At 42.1% G+C, this 21,920-nt stretch overlaps 1 protein-coding gene across 2 annotated transcripts in view; it reads left to right on the top strand.

Moving 5' to 3' along the window:
* Window positions 1-2,461: 2,461 nt before the first annotated feature.
* Window positions 2,462-21,920, top strand: part of adgrg6 (adhesion G protein-coupled receptor G6) — a 103,875-nt gene continuing 84,416 nt past the window's right edge. For both annotated transcript variants that reach the window (XM_085770121.1, XM_085770122.1), the window contains exons 1-2: window positions 2,462-2,610; window positions 11,712-11,833. In XM_085770121.1, coding sequence (XP_085626247.1) covers window positions 2,609-2,610; window positions 11,712-11,833 — 124 coding nt within the window. In that variant the 5' untranslated portion in view covers window positions 2,462-2,608. The remainder of the gene's footprint in view (window positions 2,611-11,711; window positions 11,834-21,920) is intronic.

Raw genomic sequence — 21,920 nt, forward strand, 5'->3', positions numbered from 1 at the left:
CTTTTTGTCCATCTCACTCTGTCTTTCCATCTGTCTCTTTTTCTGCCTGTTTCTCTGTCTCTCTTTCTCTCTCTGTCTCTTTCTTTCTTTCTGTCTGTTTCTCTCTCTCTTTCTGTCTCTCACTCTTACTCCCACTCTCTGTCTCTCACTCATTCCCTCTCTTTCTCTCCCTCTGTCCATCTGTCTCTCTCTCTGACCTTGCTCCATATTCCTTCATCATTTTCCATCATCTGTTTTTCACATCTCTCTCTCTCTCTCTCTCTGTCCCCTTGTTTCTATTTTTAGTAGAAGACTCAACAGAGTCCAGTTCAACATGTCGCAGCCAAGCGTTTTTAGTTTTGACCTTCAACACCTGTTTTCTCTGTTTCTACCTGTGACTCTCTCTCTCTCTCCACTCCTCCGTCATAAACCAGATTTTCTCTGAGCCATCCATCTTCCAGGGACATGTCGTTCTTTTTTTTCTTTTTTTCTTTTTTTTTACAAACATTACATCACCTTCTTCTTTATTCCCCCCTTTTTTTATTGTTTCTTTTTCTCTTTCTTTCCTTTTTTTCCTTTGTAGCAGTGAGGTTGGCTCTTTGGCCCGAGGCAGAAAGTGACACCTTGTGTTATGTTCACATATAAACACTGTAGGAGACAGGAAGTGATGCAGCCACAAAATAAAACTCCCAATAAAAAGCCCAATACATTAAAGCTCCATACAGTATAAAGGTAGATATTTGTGTTAAAGGTCCATACGGTATAAAGGTAGATGTTTGTATTAAAGCTCCATACAGTATAAAGGTAGATGTTTGTATTAAAGCTCCATACAGTATAAAGGTAGATGTTTGTGTTAAAGCTCCATACAGTACAAAGGTAGATGTTTGTGTTGAAGCTCCATACAGTATAAAGGTAGATGTTTGTGTTAAAGCTCCATACAGTACAAAGGTAGATGTTTGTGTTAAAGCTCCATACAGTACAAAGGTAGATGTTTGTGTTAAAGCTCCATACAGTATAAAGGTAGATGTTTGTGTTAAAGCTCCATACAGTATAAAGGTAGATGTTTGTGTTAAAGCTCCATACAGTATAAAGGTAGATGTTTGTATTAAAGCTCCATACAGTATAAAGGTAGATGTTTGTATTAAAGCTCCATACAGTATAAAGGTAGATGTCCATGTGTAGTGTGATTATAAAGCAGCTCTAGGTTCTATATTAATACTGTGAAAGTATCAAAGCCTCAGTCCACAGAGAAATGCACACAGCCTGTATTCAGAAACTGAGCCTTAAAACCAGCCGTCAGGACTTCCTGTCACTTTGTGATGTCACAACAAAGCCCCGCCCCCTCACCACCTGGACCCACCATCCAACAACTTGCAGGATTTGGTTTCTCTGAGTAATTTATTCTGAAATCTGCTCTATTTCTATTGGATCATTCACAGCAGAGGAAGCCAACACTTCAAAATAAAAGACAGGAAAAGCGCCTTTAATTGAGAGAAAAGTCACTGTCACTGTGTCATGTTTCTCGTTGTGCTGCTTCATCACAGGAACCCTCCTCTTCCTCTTCCTCTTCCTCTCAGTGCAGATCTCTGTGTCTTTATCACACAGGAAGTTTTTATCCTCCGTGACGTTTCCAAACAAATGAGTCTCTTTGTTCCTGCTCACCTCTGCCTCATTATCACTGCTCATCACTGCACGTTCATCACACACACACACACACACACACACACACACACACACACACACACACACACACACACAGTCACTGTGTGCGACTGACAACAGGTGAGCCCTGTCACATGACTTCACTGTCCACCAGCACGATACACAACATGTGATATTACTCAGTGATCATTTTCCATTCTGATTATAAATACTTTATTTATAATTTGGTAAGTTTCCGATCAGTTAACTCAGCACAGTGGCCTTTTATTAATTCATTAACTTGTAAAAGAGCTAATAAATATCATCCGTGTGTAAACTTTTATCTGAAATCTCAGGTTTATTTCTTGACTGAAAACTGTTTTTTATTGTTTTATTATTATTCATTAAGTTTCCTGTTTTGTTTTTTTTGTCTCATTTTATTGGTTATTCATCTATTTCTTCATTTTATCATCTTATTTACATGTTGAGTGATCCTAGATTTTTCCGACCAGTGTGATTTTCCTCACTGGTTTTATTATGAAGGTTTTTACCCGGTACATTTATTTTGAAGGCCTAAACGGAAGTGTACGCTGTAGTTTTACTCATTGAACGCGTTAAAACTCTCTCCCGGCTTTTCTCAGTTGTACCATCTTCATCCTCTCACCGCCTCCTCCTCCTCCTCCTCCGGGGAGTCCGGATCAGTAGAGCCCCCCTCCCCCTCCCCCTTCCCCTCCCTCCATCCATGATCCCTCCATCCCTCCCACCACTCCTCTGTCAGGAGAGCCGCCCTCCCTCTCTCGCTCTCTCTCTCTCTGCCTCTCACTCTCTCTCCAAACTTTGGAGACTTGTGCGCCAGAGCGCGGCGCAGCGTGGATATTTCCTGGAGGAACTGTGTCAGTCCAAGTTGAAGAAATAAAAACTTTTCCTCAGACTTGTTGGAGCGGGAGAATGACCGCGCGGAGGGAGCGACCGCCGCTGCACTGACAACATGTGAGTCCGCAAAACGCTCTCGGTCCTTGGCTGGAACAAGCCGCTGTGAGCCGCTTCATGGCTCCACAGAGCCGGAGCCTCTTCTCTGGACCTGTGTGTCTGCTGCTGTTGCTTATTTCTGTGGCTGCTGTCTTTTTTCTTTTTCTTTTTCTTCTCTGACCTGTGGCTGAAACATCAGTTGTGTGAAGTTTCAGAGTTTCTCTCCTCCTGAGGAGCAGCAGCTTTTGGCTCCAGTCTGACGCGCTCCAGCGACCTTTTAAAAGACCAAACGCTCCTCATCGATTCTCTTTACTCTCTCCGAGTTTTTGACATTTGATAGAAAACTCTTTCAAACTCTTTATCTAACTGTTTATTCACTTTAAACATCCTCTGGTCCTGCGTGGCCGCGCGTTTCTGCTGCGCGCTCGGTGCCAGGACGAGTCCACACTTTGTGTCTGAACTGAAGCTTCAGTTTGATCGATCGACGAGTCGATGGTGGGGAGAAGTCAGAAAATCTGAGCAAATCTGATCAGATCAGGATCGATCAGGTTCTGTTTGTGTCTTTAACCTGAGAACTGGAAAAAAAAAACGGGACAGAGAAAAGTGTTTTCCATGATGCTGCTGCTGCTGCTGCTGCTCGGCCTATAGCTGCATATGTTGATATCTGTGTGTGTGTCCGCCATAGTGAACAGTGTATAGTCTCTGTAGTGTAACAGCTGGACAGATGTCGACCTGCTCAAACCTTTAAGTCCGGGAAAATGAAAACTTTCTGACTGAAAATCATTTTTACAGTTTTAAAAAAAAGTTTTAAAGCGAAAATCAGATTTAAAGTTTTTTTTTCTTGCGATAGATCGAGTTTAATTTTCATTCACACCATGAAACATGAGGAAGGAGATGCTACTCAGGTCTCAGTACTATAGTAATAAAGAAAATAAACAATAAATAATATCTAACAAACAAAATTACTAGGCTAATAGAGAAAACGTTTATAAAGTGAATAAAGTGTATTCATTTTTCATTTAAAATTTTGTTGATTTAAAATGGGAAGATAAAGAAAAAACAAACAGAAAGAAACCAATAGTTAGTTAGTTAGTTAGTTAGTCTTTATTGTCTCCCATAGGAGAAATTGGTCTTGGACAGACCAGAGACCAGAGACTATGTTCACAATAATGAGACATTTAAAGATCAAACAGTTCATCAGAAGTTGACCAAAGATTCATTATTGATGAAAGAAATAACAGTTTGGTGAGTTTGATTGGAAATGTAAAGCGTCACGTTGTTGTTGTTGGGATGAAACAAGTCGTTAAGAACAAGATGAAGTCTGCTGAGGTGTTGTCATGGTGACGTAAAACCATCACAGTGATGTCAGAGCTGAAATCTCCGTGGTGAGGTCAAACCACTAAACCACTACACACTTTGACCATCCAAGTAGACGTGGGTCAACAGGTCGTTGTTGTTGAACTCTGAAGACGTTTTTAAAGTCGTTTTCTGTCAAACGCCTCGACTTTGACCCCGACAACTCTCAGAAAAAAACCTCCAAACTGTGTAAGAAGAAGAGGTTTGAGTGTGTGTGCGATGTGTGTGTGCGATGTGTTTCTGCTCTCGATCGAGCTCCGACTTTATCAAAGAGAGAGTTGTTGTTGTTGAGGTGGACTGGACGCTGCCAGCTGTTACACAACCTGAGGAGGCGAGTCGCCCAGAAAACATGTAGCGAGTCCCAGAAGGTGAAGGACTGAACAAGACAGAGAGAGAGAGCGGGTGTGTGTGTGTGTGTGTGTGTTACCTGCTCAGTGACACCTGAAGTGAAGCCCTGACTAGATAGAAGATACTGAAGCCGTTTGACATATTAAAAGGGATGAAAACAAGATGGAGGCCGGAGTCAGGTGGTGCTGGGAGGAATGTGTTTTAATTAACTTGGAGAGGAAGATCTGATATGATCTGATCTGCTCTGTGCACCTGCGGCGGCCGCTTCGATGCCGACGACACCGCTCACTCTCACTCGGGGGATTTCCTCTCCTGTTGTTTGTGGAAGCTGAAACACACTGAGTCTGATCCTATAACGAAGCCGCCCGACCCGTTAAAAACGTGTTGACTCGCTGCTCAGAAGTGATTTGTTGGAAACATGAGTGCTGCTTGTGCTGCGTTCGCTGCCAGTGTTTGTTTAAATGACCGCAGGGAGTTTCTAGGAGGCAGGACGGAGCTCCAGAGTCCTGCTTCAGTCCAAGTGAAGGATGTTGTTCAATTAATTCAGCGATAACGCTGAACAAGCTGAATTATACCGGTGTTGTCACGTCTCCCAGAGCTGAGGTTTATGTTTAATACACATGAACAGGAAAACAGACATGTTGTTGTTGACACTAGATCATAAAGAAGTTGTTCCAAGGATAAATGTGGTGATATTCAGGCCTTGATCAGTAGGATTTCAGATTCAACTCATTAATGTTTAGTTCCTCGAAGGAATTTTCAGATTTTGTCATGTTTTTTTGTTTTTTTAAAGCTCCATTATTCAGAATGTTTTCAACATATATTAATTTACTGACTGGATCTAATCCAGAGAGGTTTCCACAGAGACCAGACTGAAGCTGGTGGTTCAACAGCCCAGTCAGTTAGTGAAGGTTTTCTTCTAGAGACTTTACAGAGACGTCTCTGCTCTGACGACAGCTATAACTCGTCCTGCTATCAGGACAGACTGGACGTGGAGTGTTAAACATCTGGAGCAGCAACTGATGTTTGTTTTTAGGCGAATGAACTGATGATTATTGTGTAGACTTTACAAAATGTCCAAGGTGGCGTCCTCCTCAGGGTCAGAACAGAGGAATAAATCTAAATCTGTGGCCTTCGACAGGTAAATCTGTCTCAAACCTTAAACCAAGCGGACACGGTGGTTTCAGCTGGTTTGCTTTGTTGTTCCAAACTCAGTGAGTTTCTCCAGCTCAGATGAAACATAATTAAAAGTCACTGCTACTAATTCGTCGTTATTTTAACGTCTAGTTTCTGTCTGAGCTGCGTCGCTCACTGTGACTCTCCTCTGCCCTCTAGTGGCCGCTGACGAGTGGCAGCAGCTTTAAAGCGTCTCTCCTCCACAAGGCGTCTGGATTTATTGTATTGACTCAGATCAGAGACCAACACTTTTATACAAACACCCTCAGATTTATGGCCACATGTGCGACAGGAACTTGGCAGCGCCGAGACGTTCAGAGCTCCGATGACACTGAAATTTAAAAAGGCACATTAGTCCTCCTCCTCCAGATCCGATCAGAACAGAACAGAAAACAGCAAAGTGGAGCTGTTTGGAGGAACAAATGGACATACCACGGCTCCAACGCAGGCCGATGAATATGGATGTAGAGTTTAAAGACAGATTAAGATCAACAAAATCAGATAAAGAACCCCACAGAGACAAATAACTCACAACGACCACATCACTGACGGAGCGCCAGTGATTTATTTGATTGAGCTTAATGCAAGTTTCAACAATCTGTTAATTGTTTCCATGTTTTTAATAATCAGTTTATAGACATGTTGATTATTGACTTACACACTGATTGGACTGTTCAGGACAAAGGTACAAATCATCACTCATCACAAAATTTCATAATGAACATCAACAATTCTTTTTGGAATTGTTGTTTTGTTTGTTGAACATCTGCAGAGGTTTGGCTGATCTGAGAACAGAATAAAACACTTTCTGTTGATGTTTGATTGAAGGACGTTGTTTTTAAAACTCTGCAGCAGCTAAAGAAAGAGAGAAACCCGAGGAGGAGGAGGAGGAGGAGGAAGAGGCCGTAGACGTCTGCACAGCAAAGCTCCACGTCAGAGGTTTTTTTTTTTTGTCATGTAAAGCCTGATGTGTCGGCTGTTGTGGCGTGAGCGTAACTGTGTGAACCAGGACTTCTGGGCCACAAAATGTCTGACTCGAGGCGGAGGGTGTGCAGGCTGCCGTCCAGCCCCGAAAAACACATGAATCGCTCCCTTTATGCATCTGTGTCCACGGCCTCGCTCGCTGACCTCGCTCCACTTGTCATTCACTCCCCATTTCCATACTGGAGATGGAGGCGGGGGGAGGGGAGGGGGGGTGGAGGGGGGGAGGGAGAGGAGGGAGAGGAGGCAAGGAAGCAAGACGCATGACTTGACAAAGAGGCGAGTTTTCTTTAATGTCAGGAGCTGCATGAAATTTGCAGCAAAGCTGGACGACACAAAGCCCGACGAGGAAATGAAATCCAGTTCTGTTCCCTCGCTCTTAAATATTTATGATGCACAGACGACGACGACGACGAGTCCGAGCGTCGCAGGCCGAGGAGGAGAAAGTTTTAAAAAAAAAAACATAACCAAAACTTTAAATTAAATGTTCCTCCTCCGTCTCCACCCTGAGCTGCTCTGATGTCGCTGTTTAATAATGGATCGGGGTTGATCAGGTCAATTCACGGCTGCTGTTCACACTCACTGATGATGACGATGATGATGATGAAGTCGATGAGTTTGACTCGGGCCTCGTCTCCACTCCGTCCACACGTCTGTTAAAGCAGGGGTTCTACTACTACTCAACTTTTTTTAAAGCCTTTAAAAACTAATTTTGCTCTTTATTGAACGAAGTGCATTTCAGAGCACATGAATGAAACTGAGGAGTTACCATGACAACTGCATGTACGGAAGTGAATAAAGAAATATCAAACTGCACAAAATGGAGACCAACAAAATGATATATCTGACTTCTAATGCATCTCTGCATTCAGAGCATGTTCACAAAAGTGAATAAATATCAAATTGCACAAAATAAAGACCCACAAAACAAAACAAGATTCGCTGCATTCAGGCCACATTAATAAGAAACTGATATCTTTGCATTCAGAGTAAATAATAAGAAACTGAGGAGGACCATTACAACTGCATGTGTGCCTTTCAAAATAAGTTATTTTTCAAAATAAAAGACATGTCCAACATCAGATGTGCATTAAATATTATTTACTTTTTTGACCAGCTGTCCGTGACCCATCCAGAACGGGTCCGCGACCCACTTTTGGGTCCCGACCCACCGGTTGAGAACCACTGTGTTAAAGCATCAGTTCATCTCAGATCCAGGTTTACATGTCTTACTTTTCCATTGCTGTTTTTCATGCAGCACTTTTATAAAAACAGCTGCTTCACTATTAGTCGTGAAAATGCATTAAAGTGGTAAACAAGACAACAATCCTATAAAAGGCCTACACATGTGGGTCTTTAATAGTTTCATTGTTAGAGTCTCATCTGACCTGACGGTGTCATGGACGGATTTAAATGTGTGTACTGTATCATGTTCAGATACCTGCAGAGTCCTGAACCAACAGAAAACACACAAAGAGCAGCTGAGGTTGACGTGAGTGTCAGTGGTTTAGCTCCAGACCTGATGATGGTGCTGGATGTAAAGTGAGCAATATTAGAAGTTATTATAATTATTATGATAAGTCATGACTGTTTGACGCAACATTAGTAGAAATCCAAAAGCAGCTGAGATATATCATGTTTTAGTTGTCCAACGAAATGTGGGTGAAGCCAAAAATAACTCTAAAAGTCATATAACCGACCCACCGACTGAATGTATAATAGAAAAAGTAAATCATGAACCGTCAGCCCACAATAATTCTCAGTGCAATGTAAATATGAATTATGATAATTATAATAAAAATAACACATTAAAAAAAAGATTAAGGGCCATTTTTCCAGTGAGGGGGGAAAAAATCAACCTTTTTTGTTGAACTGATGTATTAATAGATCGTTTCAGCTGCACAGTGGTAAAAAAAAACACACACACAAAAAAACAGGATAAACTTCAGTATGTCAGTGAAAAATGTAGACAACCACAAACTGAACGAAAAGTCTGTGATGTGTTTCAAATACCTTCATTAGTTGCTCTTTAATCCCCATTAGAGTGTAATTTACAGTGCGGTTCTGCCTGATGCTGTGACTGTGAATCTGAAGGAGGAGCTGACTTTATGTTCTGATTCTGATTTTATGGCTTCAACATTAAACAGTTGTCAGTTCTGTGTGTTTTACCGTCTGTTGACAGCACTGACAGATGAATATGCTAAAGTCAATGAAGCCAAAGTCGCATTGAGCCAAATAAATGTTTAGATTTGGTTCAGTGTCGGCGGTTTTGGGTGGAAATCTGTCAGTGCCGAGGTGATGGTACACAGATGAGGTCATTTTCCCCGCTGAGAAATATCCTTGTTTTCACATTGTCTGGGTCAAGTGACCTCTGACCTCTGGTCTTCTAACTGCTGCTGTGGTTGAGTTGTAGAGCTGAAGCCACATCCAGTATTACATTCACTAAAATGTCAAAAATGGAGCTACTGCTCAGATTAAAGTAGGCCTAGCACATGTGCCTTTTCCCCCACAAGCTAGCAGCTAGCATGCTAATGAGATATCACAACAGCTATTGGATGGACTGACAACCTTTACCAATTATTATTTTATTTGTGAAAGCCCTTTTCACAACAGGAAGACTCCTTAACACGTTTTTAAAGAATCAAGATTTGTGCAATGAGGGCACATCGACCAGACCTTTGTTTTGTCTTGAATGTACCTGGTGTAGTTTTGGTTGAAGCTGAAGGATGTTCGCTGTGATTTATTGTTGATTGTTGTGTAGCTTCATCTCCAGAGGAAAGTTAATTATTGAGTGACGAAGCTGCTGCTGTCTCCGGATGTTTTGGGAACATACAGCTGAGTGTCATCGGCGTAACACGACGCCACAGCCGCACAAGCAGCTCTGTGAGGCTGCGCTGAAATCGAGCTAAATGCTAACATGGTAACCCAATAACAAGATTAGCACTGGAGCTAGTCGCCTTTGAATGATATGCTAACACTCCTCAGTCAGATCAAATACTTAGGTTTTCCCTGATGTTCACATGTTGCTGTTGAGACGTTGTCGTCGGTCGTTTCTCAGATTCCTCAAACACATGAAAATGATTTTGGCTTTTTCAGACGTTTCACATTAAATCACAGTAAATGGACGTAATTGTGGCAGAACAATGGTTTCAGGATGTTTGTGATCCAGGGGACAACGTGTCTCACAGCCACGTCCTCAGCTGTGTTTGCAGACAAATGTCTTTTTTTGTGCAGTCGTGTCACTCGACTCTTGGCGTTGTTTGTTTGTTGCGGTCGTCCTTGTTGTGATCTCGTCTTCTTGACTGATGTGGAGCTGCTGACCGCTGGACTGTGGGACAGAAACATGCCTGTTACCCTACGTTACATTCCTGCAGTTGAAACAGCTGCGTCAGACCAGTCAGGGTCCGTACCTCAAGCAGGAATCAGTGTCATCACGGCCGAGTTGCACCACAGTGGGCCACCTCACCTCCTGATCCTGGACCAGCTATCTGTGCCAGACCACCAAAGTGAGATAAAGCAAAGTTTGTTATTCTACACCAAACAAAAGCGAAGTGATAAGCCAAGAACAATAAACATGTTCGGGGGATTTTTACCGCTCAGAGTGGAGGACTCAGACCAATGCTGATATTTTAAAAAGTCTAATGCAGATGTTTCTGGGTCTGACCCTGTTGTCAGCTGATGTTTCAGTTAATATGTAGGAGCTATGATTAATGGATCAGATGTATATAAACACACCTGAACCACAGGAAGAGAACATTTCACCCTCAGTCAGTTTCTCCTATAAGAAAACAACCTAAACACACACAGCCTTCCTCTGTTTTCACCATCTGTGTGTTTTGGTGAAGAAACAAGCTGTTTTATCACCTCAGCGTTTCCCCGCAGACCCGTCCTCTCTTCTGTCAGACTTCTGAGCTCTCAGATCCTCTTGGCAATGAACCGTCCAGAACTACAGACGACGGACGGGCTTCCTCCACCTTTTGTTTGTATCTGTTGGCAGACAGAAAAAAAGAACGTCAAAGAAAAAAAACAATAAGAGAGGAGCGGTGGAGCTCTCAGGTGTCAGGCTTTTCATAATGTGTGCGTGAGAAAGAGAGATGGAGTGATAGATGGGAGGAATCCAAACGGAGCTGATGTCTAAATAAAATATGAAGCGGAGGTGAAGAGCAGCGTGACCTCGACTGAGCTGCAGTCAAACACCACAGAGGAAGAGTTTGATCTGTTTATTGAAGGAAGAGAAACCGTCCACACGTCCGTTTCTCATGGGCACGATGCCTCGGTAACAACACGACACTTCTTCAGAAACATGATTTTGGCCCCGTGGACGTGATGTTTCAAGATCTCCGACAGGAAATCCCCTCGGATTTTGCAGCAACATTCAGTTGGACTCAATAATGCATTGATTACATTTTGCAGGTCAAAGGTTGTGGATGCAAAATCTCTAAGTTCTAGTTGTGGATTGGTTTCACTTCCAGACTTTATCTGAACATATTTACAGTTAAATCTGAGTTTGATTCATTTGCAAAGAGACAAACAAACACATTATAAACAATATTAAAGATTAATTTGACTTTTCAAATCTTCTATAGACATGGTTATGATGGTTATGACATCGTTGTGAAATGAAACCTGGTGGGGTCACTCAGCTTATGTTACAATAATGCTGTAATGTTAATGTAGGTGGTTGGAAATCTGAATGTGGTTTGTTTGTAAAATGAATCTGTGCATTTTTTTAAAATTATTTTTATACAATTAAACTACAAATATTGTTTGGGAAAATCACTGTAAAGTGATATATGCCGCTGTGTTCACATGTTTCCCTGAACAAAAGCATTAAACACTTATACACTGATACATTTAGATTATAGATTCATGTTCCTCATATTGTTGATAGAAAACACAACAAACCATGTTTATTGCTGCAGCACTTAATATCATTTCCAGGGTTTTACTTTGATATGAAGGTCAGAAATTTTCCTTTTTGACACAAAATCACAGAAAAAGCAGTAAAAACACAAAGATTTCCTGACTAACAACAAGTCGTCTCATCGCCTGGTTGAGTGTTGTGTGTCCGTTAACCCAGTAGCAGCCACATAGTTGCTTGTCGGAGCGTTTTGATTGGCTCCCCTGGGGCGGTGTCCTCTGAGCATGACAATCCCTGGTCACCTGTTAAATCTACATGGACACACACACACACACACACACACACACACACACTGTTGCTGTTGTTGTCCAGAGATCAATACCTCCCTCTGTGTCCTCAGGGAGTCCAGTCCAGGTGGCGGTACAGGAGCAGGAGCAGGAGGAGGAGGAGGAGGAGGAGGAAGGTGGAGGCTCCGTCACGTCGTCCCAGTCCTGCTGCTGTGGATGAGTCTGCACCGACACGGTAGGACCACGCTGCCGCCGCCATGTTGGCGCTCAGTCAAACAGGAAGTGCGATTAGTCTTAACGAGGGGCTGAGTCGCTCTCACAGCTGTTGAATAGTAATGAGCTGAAGATCTGTGGATCATAAACTAAACTAAACTTTAACCAAAGTTTCAACATGTGTTTTAATTCTGCTACAGAAACGATGCAGAATGTTGTTTTTTCCATCTTAAAGACATTAGGACATTTCCCACACCCTTTTTTCTTTGGAAACATTAAACATTTTTTCTTTGGTAGGTGAAATCTCAGAAAGTTCTGGAAAGTAGGAACTCTTTTTGAAGTTACAGTAAATGTTTTCATTTTTGAGCTGGATTTTTTTTTTTTGGACGTTAATGTGTTTTGGAAACGATAAGAAACCGAGGACAATGTGAGGATGTAGTTTAGTGAGTAAAAGACATTTTTCTTTTAAAATACTTGGAAGAAAATCTTTTGTTTTTGTAAAGTGTGGACTCAACAGGGACGAGTGCGGAGGTTTTGGAACAGGGGGGAGTTTTTAGGAAATGTGGGGACGGGGACTGGGACTGGACTGATGTGGAGAGTGAGGACATTTAATCAAAGTTTGGACAGGTTTGAGGGGAAAAAAATAACATTTTTTTTTTTTTTTAAAACATCAATATTTTATAAAAGATTTTAAGATATGAACAGGAAATGAGGATGTTGACTCTTGTGGTGCTGAGTCTCAGCCACGGTCCTCACAACTACAGTATACAAACATGTGTTTAATTAACTCATCACAACTCGTGTTAATATAATATTCCCTACAAAGTGAAACAGCTGTGAGAGCAACGACCTGCCGTTCCCTCTGATTTTGGCGTCCGCAGTAAAACAAAAAGACTTTTAATTCTCACGTTGAAATGAGAATTTGTTTTTTATTTAAAGTGACAGTGAAACTTCACTCGTTACAACATTAAATCCAATGTTTTCATGTCATTTCATTTGCTGCTGTTTTTATTTCGTTGTTTCATTTTCCTTCGTCCTCATTGTCTGTTTCCATGTTGTGTCTTTCTGCTGTCGGGTAAAAATGCTGCGTTTCCTTCTGTTTTTTTTTTTGTGGTTTTACTGATTGGCGACGTGAAAACGACCCCATTAAAAAAAACTCATTTTTTTTTAAAGCCCCATTTTGAAAGTGAATCCTCCTCCGGCAGCACTTTTCATCTGACAGCAGAGATTTATATGATTTCCATCTTTCTCATTTGTGTCTTTTCTTCTTCCCATGTTTCCACCGTCCATTCACTTGTTTCCTCTTCGCTTCATCCCACTTTTGTTTTTTGCTCACATTTTCCATCGTTGCGCCCGAGAGCATGCCCCCCCCCTCCTTTCTCCTCCTCCTCCTCCTTTAACCAAACCACTTGTCATGTTGCAGAAAAAGTCACAACTCTCAACACTTCATGAAATCTGCAGTCAAAAATCATTCCCATCTGGTTTCTGCTTTAATCATGTTAAAGTGCTTTTATTTTGAAGGGACGCATGTGAAACGTTCGCTGTCGTTCAGAAAACGCAGGAACTGGTCGGTTGCAGGATGTCTGCAAACTTTTGACCACGTCGTGTTTTTGTGTTTTCGCTGAAAAACAAATGGAGAGAGAGAGAGAGAGAGAGAGAGAGAGAGAGAGAGAGAGAGAGAGAGAGAGAGAGAGAGATGTTGGCTGTTGGTGTTTTCCACATTCAAGCCAAAAACTAAAAAAAATTAAAACTCAAACAGAAAGTAAGTCTGTGTGTGTCTGTGTGTGTGTGTGTGTGTGTGTGTGTGTCTCTAATGTATTTTCCATACCCTACCAGCAGCCTCAGGCCAAACCGAGCGGTTCACACACACTCGTAAAGTTCCCAGCAGTACTAAACCGCAACACACACACACACACACACACACACATGCAGAGCTGTATTGGTGAGTATGCAGAGCTTCTGGTGACAAGAACACGACCCATATATGCGTGTGTGTGTGTATATGTGTGTGTGTTTGTTGCTGACCAGTAGATAAACTGAAGGTTTGAACGCTACAAGACGAGGAAACTGTAAATGTTTCAGTTTGTGTGAGAGCGAGAGAGGGAGAGAGACATTGGGTTCAGCTCTTTTCCACTCTGACATCTGATGGGATTTCATTTGTGCACGTTGACACGTTGATCTATAATCAGACCACAGAATTTGCACACTCACTCACAGACACACACACACACACTTCAAACTGTAGCTCTACTGTCGGTACAAAAAGTCCAAGTGGACTTCCATGTTCAGTTTTCAATCACCGACTGCTGTTGTTCATATTTACACTTTTTAATTATCTGGTTTCTTTATTATTCATTTCTTATTATTACATGCAGTCAGTAACTCTTTCATAACCAGAATATTAGCAACAACCCGGTTGTGTCGTTGCACGGCCATGTAAACACCAATAACCCTTTTGGAAAATCTGAATGCTCATATTCCGGTTTCTAAAAACCTGAAAATGACCCCTGGGTTTCTCCTTTTGCAACCCAAATATTTGCTAGGGGTGTACAGCCAGTGCTCTATTTGTATTCAGTTTCGGATTCGGGGTTTTAAAAAAAACTTTGGATTCGGGAAGAAGAAACCGGAAGCGGGCGCACTGACTCCAGCCGAGCTAGTGCTACACCGAGCTAGCTGGCTAACTTCTGCTTTAGCTCTCGGCTAACTAGAACAGGACTAAAATTATTTAATCGTGCGGCTCTTCTAGACTTTCCAAACGTATTCGGACTGAATGGATCAAATTCTGGTAGTGAAACGAGTCGTTTCGCGGGGGTTGTGACACTCAAATAAAAATTATCCACCGTTTTATAGCCGCTTCTTTTCCCATTAATGTCTATGAGAAAAATGCTAAGTTGTTGAACGGTGACCCTGGAAGTATCGGTGAGCACTTCCTGTCTGCTGTAATGCAATGCATGCAGGGAGTTGCTGTTTCTTAGCAATCCTAACGTGAACTAGACACAAATGAAACACGTGTTATGCTTCTTCTTCTTTTTCTTTTGCATCTATGGCGGGCGCACCAACGTTAAGGTGCATTAGCGCCACCTACTGTGTTGGAGTGTGAACCAGAATCAGAATGTGCTGTTGCTGATCCAAACGTTTCTTTTTATCTAGAAAAAAGCTCCCGAATAATGAAGAGAAACTTCAGACAGCAAAACTATTCCGGATCAAAGCATTATTTGTGTACTTCCAATACTGGTTTTGGGTACACCCCTATCATGTACGCCTGTTGGGATATCCCCATGGAAAGGAACGTTACTTTGTGTTCTGCCATGTTCTATTCGCGAGGAATCTTGGTCTTTTGAGTTCAGGAACTACTTTTAAACGACGTTGTTGCCTTCCATTAATGAAGAAAGTGACAAAGAATAGTGTCACGTACTGGTGGCGGGTCAGTACCAGCAGCAGCTCCGACCAGGGAGAAGGCGGCCATGTTGAATTGACTGCAGCGTCTTGAGTCTTTTCAAGTGTTCGATCAATGATGATACCAAGAAGCTGCTGGAATCCAGCACCACATGTGTGTGTGTAGTTATGTGTGTAGCTGTGTGTAGCTGTGTATAGTTGTGTGTCTCTTAATATTCCCACACAAACAATAATGGAATTCTTGTGGTGAGCAGCTGATGAGTTGTGATTTGTTGTCTTGTTTGGAGCCCGACTGTGTCATCACTCATAACAACGCATCGTTAATGAGATTAATCTTCATTACAGCTGATTACATTTGGATCGTGGGGGAATCGATCCAGTTTCCCATGTGTTGTGTTTTTTTTTTTTTTAAAGCCAACACGTGTGTGGCTGCGCAACATCCTGCTGAAAACTGTGTTTCAACGGCACGCACACAATATTAACGACACACAGACACACACATGTGTTTTCACTGTGGCTGCGTGAAGATCAGTGAGGGAGGAGGACTTTTTATATTTTTAGAAATTAAAAATCACCTCCTAAAGTCACAGAGAGAGAGGGAGTAGATACAGGGATGGGAGGACATGTCCATTTGTTTGTCCATCTGTCTGAATTGTTTGTCCTTCTCTACTGTATGTGCGCTGATCTTTATTTATCTATTTGTACATAGATGTGATTAGTACGTCCATCTACATGTTCGTCCATCTGTATGAATGTGGCCGTCATCACTTTATTTACCAGTTTCACCACTGTCTCTTCTCTCCTCTCCTCTTGTCTTTTCTTTTCTTCTCTTTTCTCCTCTCCTCGTCTCTTCTCTCCTCTCCTCTCCTCGTCTCTTCTCTTCTCTTCTCTTCTCTTCTCTTCTCTTCTCTTCTCTTCTCTTCTCTTCTCTTCTCTTCTCTTCTCTCCTCTCCTCTTCTTTTCTCTACAGTCCTCTTTTCTTCTCTTCTTTTCTCTCCTCTCCTCTCCTCTCCTTTTCTTTTCTTCTCTCCTCTCCTCGTCTCTTCTTTTCTCTCCTCTCCTCTCTTCTCTTCTCTCCTCTTCCTTTCTCTCCTCTCCTCTTCTTTTCTCTCCTCTCCTCTTTTCTTCTCTTCTCTCCTCTCCCCTTCTCCTCACTTCTCTCCTCTCCTCTTCTCTCCTCTTCTCTTCTCTTCTCTTCTCTTCTCTTCTCTTCTCTTCTCTTCTCTTCTCTTCTCTTCTCTTCTCTCTTTCCCTTCATCATTTTTTTCCTCCCCCCTTGGGTCATCTCTGCAGTTCACCTCCTCCTCCTCGTCCTCCTCCTCCACCTGGATGCCTCTCTCAATTATCTCCTAGTGACAGACGGACGGGAGGGCGAGGAGCGGGCGGAGCTCAGACACCTGGGGGAGTGAGTCAGCGTTCACCTGCAGAGAGTTCAGTTGGGTTCAGTTCCTCCTGTCGGCCGCTCGCCAACAGATCATACATGTTGTTGTTGCTGTTGTTGTTGTTGCCGCTGCGTCGACTCGTTACACATCTGTTCAGAGTCACGTTATAACTTCTTCCTCTTCCCGTCTTTGTGCGCGAGGGCACGGTCACATCGACACGGGAAACACAGTGAAGATACAAAGTGTCTAAAATATGAGTGTGTGTGTGTGTGTGTGTGTGTGAAGTTCCTCAACCAAAAGGTCAGTTATGATAAAAACATAACAATGTCACTCTCTCGTTTTCTCCAAACGCGTCGACAACACAATATCTCAGCCTCCGTATCACAGACGTTCATCATAGAGTCATAAAAACAAACAAGATAAGATTTTTATTGTCTCGGATTTCACATGCAACAATCACTCACCCACACAGAAAGGGGTCTGACGTTACAGTAAGAGTTGTATTGTCTATTAGTGTGTGTGTGTGTTGGATGAGTGTGATCAAAGACTCCCAGGGTCTTAAGGTGGAGGGCTTTATATCTGCAGGGGGATTAATCACCTCCCAGAGTCAGAGAGTGAGGAACAAAGGAGTATTTGTGTTAGTGCGTTCGATGCCAAGTGGTTGTTGCAGAGCTGCAGAACTGTCCCACCTCACAGTACCAACACCGAGTGTTTCCATATGTTGAGATGAAGCTGAAACTTTTTTATTGTGACTGGGCGATGAAGTCGTTTTGTTCCTTTAACTGATAAAGAGAAGAACCTCTGAGTTGTCTGAGTGTTTTTGTTGAGACGTCGTTGTTGTGATGATGAAGGATCAGTTTTACACTTCTCCATGATGATCCATAAGGAGAAACATTTGCTGTAACCAAAAAACCATCTCAGTGTAGTTTTCCATCTCCTCTCTCTTTCAGCTTCTCTCTGGAGCTCTACTAACAACAGGTTGGTGTCAGCCAATCAGAAGAGAGGAAGAGGAGGAGGCTCTCAGCCTCTCTTCTGATTGGCTGACTGTTTTCTGTGTGATCCAATAAAAAATAGAGCAGATTTCAGAATAAAACACTCAGAGAAACCGAATCCTGCAAGTTGTTGGATGGATGCTGGGTCCAGTTGGTAGTGAGGGGGTGGGGCTTTGTTGTGACATCACAAAGTGACAGGAAGTCCTGACGGCTGGTTTTAAGGCTTCTGAATACAGGCTGTGTGCATTTCTCTGTGGACTGAGGCTTTGATACTTTCACAGTATTGATATAGAACCTAGAGCTGCTTTATAATCACACTACACATGGACATCTACCTTTATACTATATGGAGCTTTAACACAAACATCTACCTTTATACTGTATGGAGCTTTAACACAAACATCTACCTTTATACTGTATGGAGCTTTAATACAAACATCTACCTTTATACTGTATGGAGCTTTAATACAAACATCTACCTTTATACTGTATGGAGCTTTAACACAAACATCTACCTTTATACTGTATGGAGCTTTAACACAAACGTCTACCTTTGGGATGTTTAATGCTCAATAAATCTTCATGTTATTGAGTATTTACAATGTTTCTGTGGAGTCGGTGTCTCTGGAGAGACGTTCCCTTAAAAGTTCAGTTTGTTGAGACGATCTTCAAAGAGCCCCTTGAGGTTTTTTCCTTGTTTGTAATTTGACGTCTCCAGCAGCTCTTTTAAAGTGGCTCTAATTTTTCACAAAGCCTGGAGTGGATGTCTTTGTGCTGCAGACACACACTGACCACAGAGACGCTCTTACATTTCATCACTACCTCTGTTTGGCAGAAACAAGTGAACACAGTATGAGGATTTATTCAGCTGCTGGAGAAGGAGGGCAGGGAAGCAAAGGAAAGGAAAGGGTCGAGGCCGAAAGAGAGAGAGAGAGAGAGCGGGGAGAGATAACAACAAAGAGCTGAAGGAGAAAGAGGAATGAATGAGGGAGGAGAGAGGAATGCAAGTAAAAGAATGTGAGAGAAACGCTAGAAAGGACGGAGAGGTGAAAACGGAGAAGGGCAGGTTGATGGAAGCCGAATAATCTACAGGATTAGTGTATGAAAAAGGCCCAGAGAGGCGGACGAGGTCGATTTAAGCATCTTTACCAAGTGTCACAAACCCACAAGAGTCAGATATGATGTGTAAAAAAGGACAAAGATGAAGTTTTTCTTTTTAAAAGCTCACTCTTGTTCTCCTGATCTTTGTACTCGTCTTCACTTTATACTGGACTAACTGTCAGTGTGAGACGACTCCAACTTCCCTAAAAGCTACAGGGTGAAGATTTAATGACTGTTTGAGAAGTTTCTTTTGGAGTTAAAGGAGAAAACGTGAACTTCAGAGTAACAGATCCCGAGATAATGATCAGAACAGAAACACTGATGTTGGATGATCCTTCAAAGTAAAAGGTTCAAACTGGTTCTCAAAGAGCGACCAGATTGGTTTTACTGGGCGTGTGTTGTACTCAGAACAACTTTATTAATCTTTTTTTTAAGACTTGAACAAGCTGAAGGACGCAGGCTTCAGTCAGGGTGGTCGATCTGCTGGAAACATCACATGAAAATCGTTTTTTTGTGTAGAATCGTAAATCTAGGATGTGGATCTTCCTTCACCTCAAAGCTCTCTGTGTCGTCTCTCTACTCTGGACAGGAAGTGGCTGTTTTTTTGTCTTTCTTTCTGTTTCCATCGTGACGGCTCTCGGTTTGGACTCAGTCTGAGTGAAGTGTGTGTTTGGACAGCGGTGTGAGTTATTGATGAGGAGGGTTTATGGGGTCGGTGCTGCAGGAGAGCTGGTTCTGTGAGCTCAGCAGGGTTCGGGTCAGAAGGTTCAGATCACATGGAGGGACGGAGGTGAGATGTTGGGAGGTATCTGACACTGTGTTGGTTACAATTGGATCTGATCAGTTTGAAGGATTGACTTGTTGTTTATCTTCTTTTCCAGATGCTGTCATTTTATTGAGCAGCATGTTTGATAGATTCAAATACTTCCATGAGTACACTGTCTGTCATGTAGTACACCCTTCGTCTTGTTTTCTAGCTTTCTGCTAGCTTTCTTCTAGCTTTCTGCTACCATCTATGGTGTTCGGGTCAGTTTTGACCCGTGTTTTAAATCAGCTGTAAAATACACTAAAAACTTTTTTTTTCATCCAATTTGCTTTTCTTCTCTTGGTTACATTGTTAGGCTTCCTTATCCATGAAAATATTGGTTTTAATATTTTTTGATGTGGTTCCCTGGGCTTTTTTTGTCAGTATACCCCTTGGCTTCAATTGAACCTTCCTCTTGTCAGCTTTCTGCTACCATCTATGGTGTTAGGGTCGGTTTTGACCCGAGTCTTAAATCAGCTGTTTGTTTCTGATCTCTTGGTTACGATGTTAGGCTTCCTCATCCATGAAAATGTTGGTTTTGCACTTATTTCAGTTTTAACTCTCATTATTGTTTTTGTCGTTATAACCGGGTCTAAATTGACCCTAACACCACAAATGTCATAATTTTAATCAGAGCATTTTAGAATTTTGTGAAAAAATATTTTTTGTTTTATTTTGTCTAAATAGAGGTTCCCGACAAAGTCAAAAAGCCTTGATGCTATAAACAAATTTATGTGGTACTTGTATGTATTAAAAACCTGAAAATGGGTGAGAAGGGATACTGTACTTACTTCTGTAGTATGCAAGTTTTGACAGTTAGTGTCTCAAATCGAATACGTTGTGCACCAGAACTAAGCATCACAACGGTTGTCAATGTCTTCTTTTTTGGACCGTTATTGTCGCCCATCAACACATCTACCGGCTTGTTTTGTTTTCTGAGTTTCAAAATCAGAAACCTTGCGTCTTTAGGCTGTGAAACAACATGGAGGCTGTTGATGAAATCAGATCTATACATGATGATTCCTCACCTCATGATTTACGACTTAGTCAGACGCTGATGGTTGACAGAAGGTCGGGTCTGGTCAGTGTGGTTGGGTTTGGAGCTGGTCTAATCTCTCTACAGGGAGTTAGAGCTGACCTGCCATCAATACTTTCTTTAATCAACCGTCCCAACGAGTCTGTCCGGTTCGAACACCCCAGACCTTCTCGCTGTGAAGCCTCAGGTCTAATTAAATTAAAAAACAAACTGTGTCAGCAGCCGCACCCCCTCATCTGAACTTTATTGCTGTAAATCTGCCTCCGAGGGGTAAAACATACACGTCTGTAGAGAGCAGCAGCGGAGCCAACCTCCCCGTCTCCCACGTCAGCCGGGAAACAAAAGGCCTTTATGTCCCGGCGTCGCTGTCAGAGGAGTAAACGAACAGAAGTGGCTCTGGGTCTGTGGTTGGAGCCGTTACCCACACACGGTGCTGGTGCTGCTGGTTCGCTGACAGACGGCTGCAGCTGCAGCATCAACATCTGGCTCGGCCCGGAGTTTCATCACCGGCTCATCTCTCCCTGAGGAGAGAGGCCGAGAGCGTCATCGGTGTTGGACTGGGTCACCGTCTCTGATCCATGTTTTTAAAAAATGAAAATCCTGCTGAAAGTTTCTCTGTGTCTGGTCCGTTCATCACGTGACCTTCAGCGACTGGAACAGGCTGAAAGATTCAGTGTGAAATTAAACTGGCACTAAACATCTGACCTCTGACCTCTCCTCATCGACGACCCCTCCCAGTGGCTGATGGGAACTGTACATGCTGATGCTGAAGCTGAAACATTGTCAGTGCAGGGAAAAAGTTTCTCTGCAGTTTTGGACCTCTTCAAATGCCAAACCCTAGGAATTCTGGGTCAAAAAATAAAAATAAAAAAAGGAAGTCAAAGAGAAAGAGATGACGGATTCAAGCCTCAGTTTAATTCACTGCTGACGAGACAGGAAGTGAAAGACACGAGTCATCAGTTAATTTTTTAATAATAGAAGTACTGCCGTCGTTTCTTCTTCTTACACTGCAAAAACTCAAAATCTTATTTCTTGTCAAAATGTCTAATTTCTTGTCAAAACTAATCTCTTTCCACTTAAAACAAGACTCATCACCTAAAAATGTACTTGTTTTTAGATCATTTTAACTTGTTTCAAAGAAATTGTCACTTGAAATAAGTAGAAAAATCTGCCAGTAAATGAAAGTTTGTTGTGCTTGTAATAAGAAAGAAAAACTTGCTCCACTATCAGATTTTTCTACTTATTTCAAGTGAAAATAGGCTTGAAAGTGTCTAAAAACAAGCTACTTTTTAATGTGATGAGTCTTATTTTAGGTATAATGAGACTTGTTTTGACTAGAAATAAGACAAATATTCTTGGTAAGATTTTGAGGTTTTGCAGTGTAGTTATTTCTGATT

Source organism: Trachurus japonicus, chromosome 24 (assembly GCF_045865225.1).
Source record: "Trachurus japonicus isolate A0001 chromosome 24, Traja_1.0".
Taxonomy (NCBI): Eukaryota; Metazoa; Chordata; class Actinopteri; order Carangiformes; family Carangidae; genus Trachurus; species Trachurus japonicus.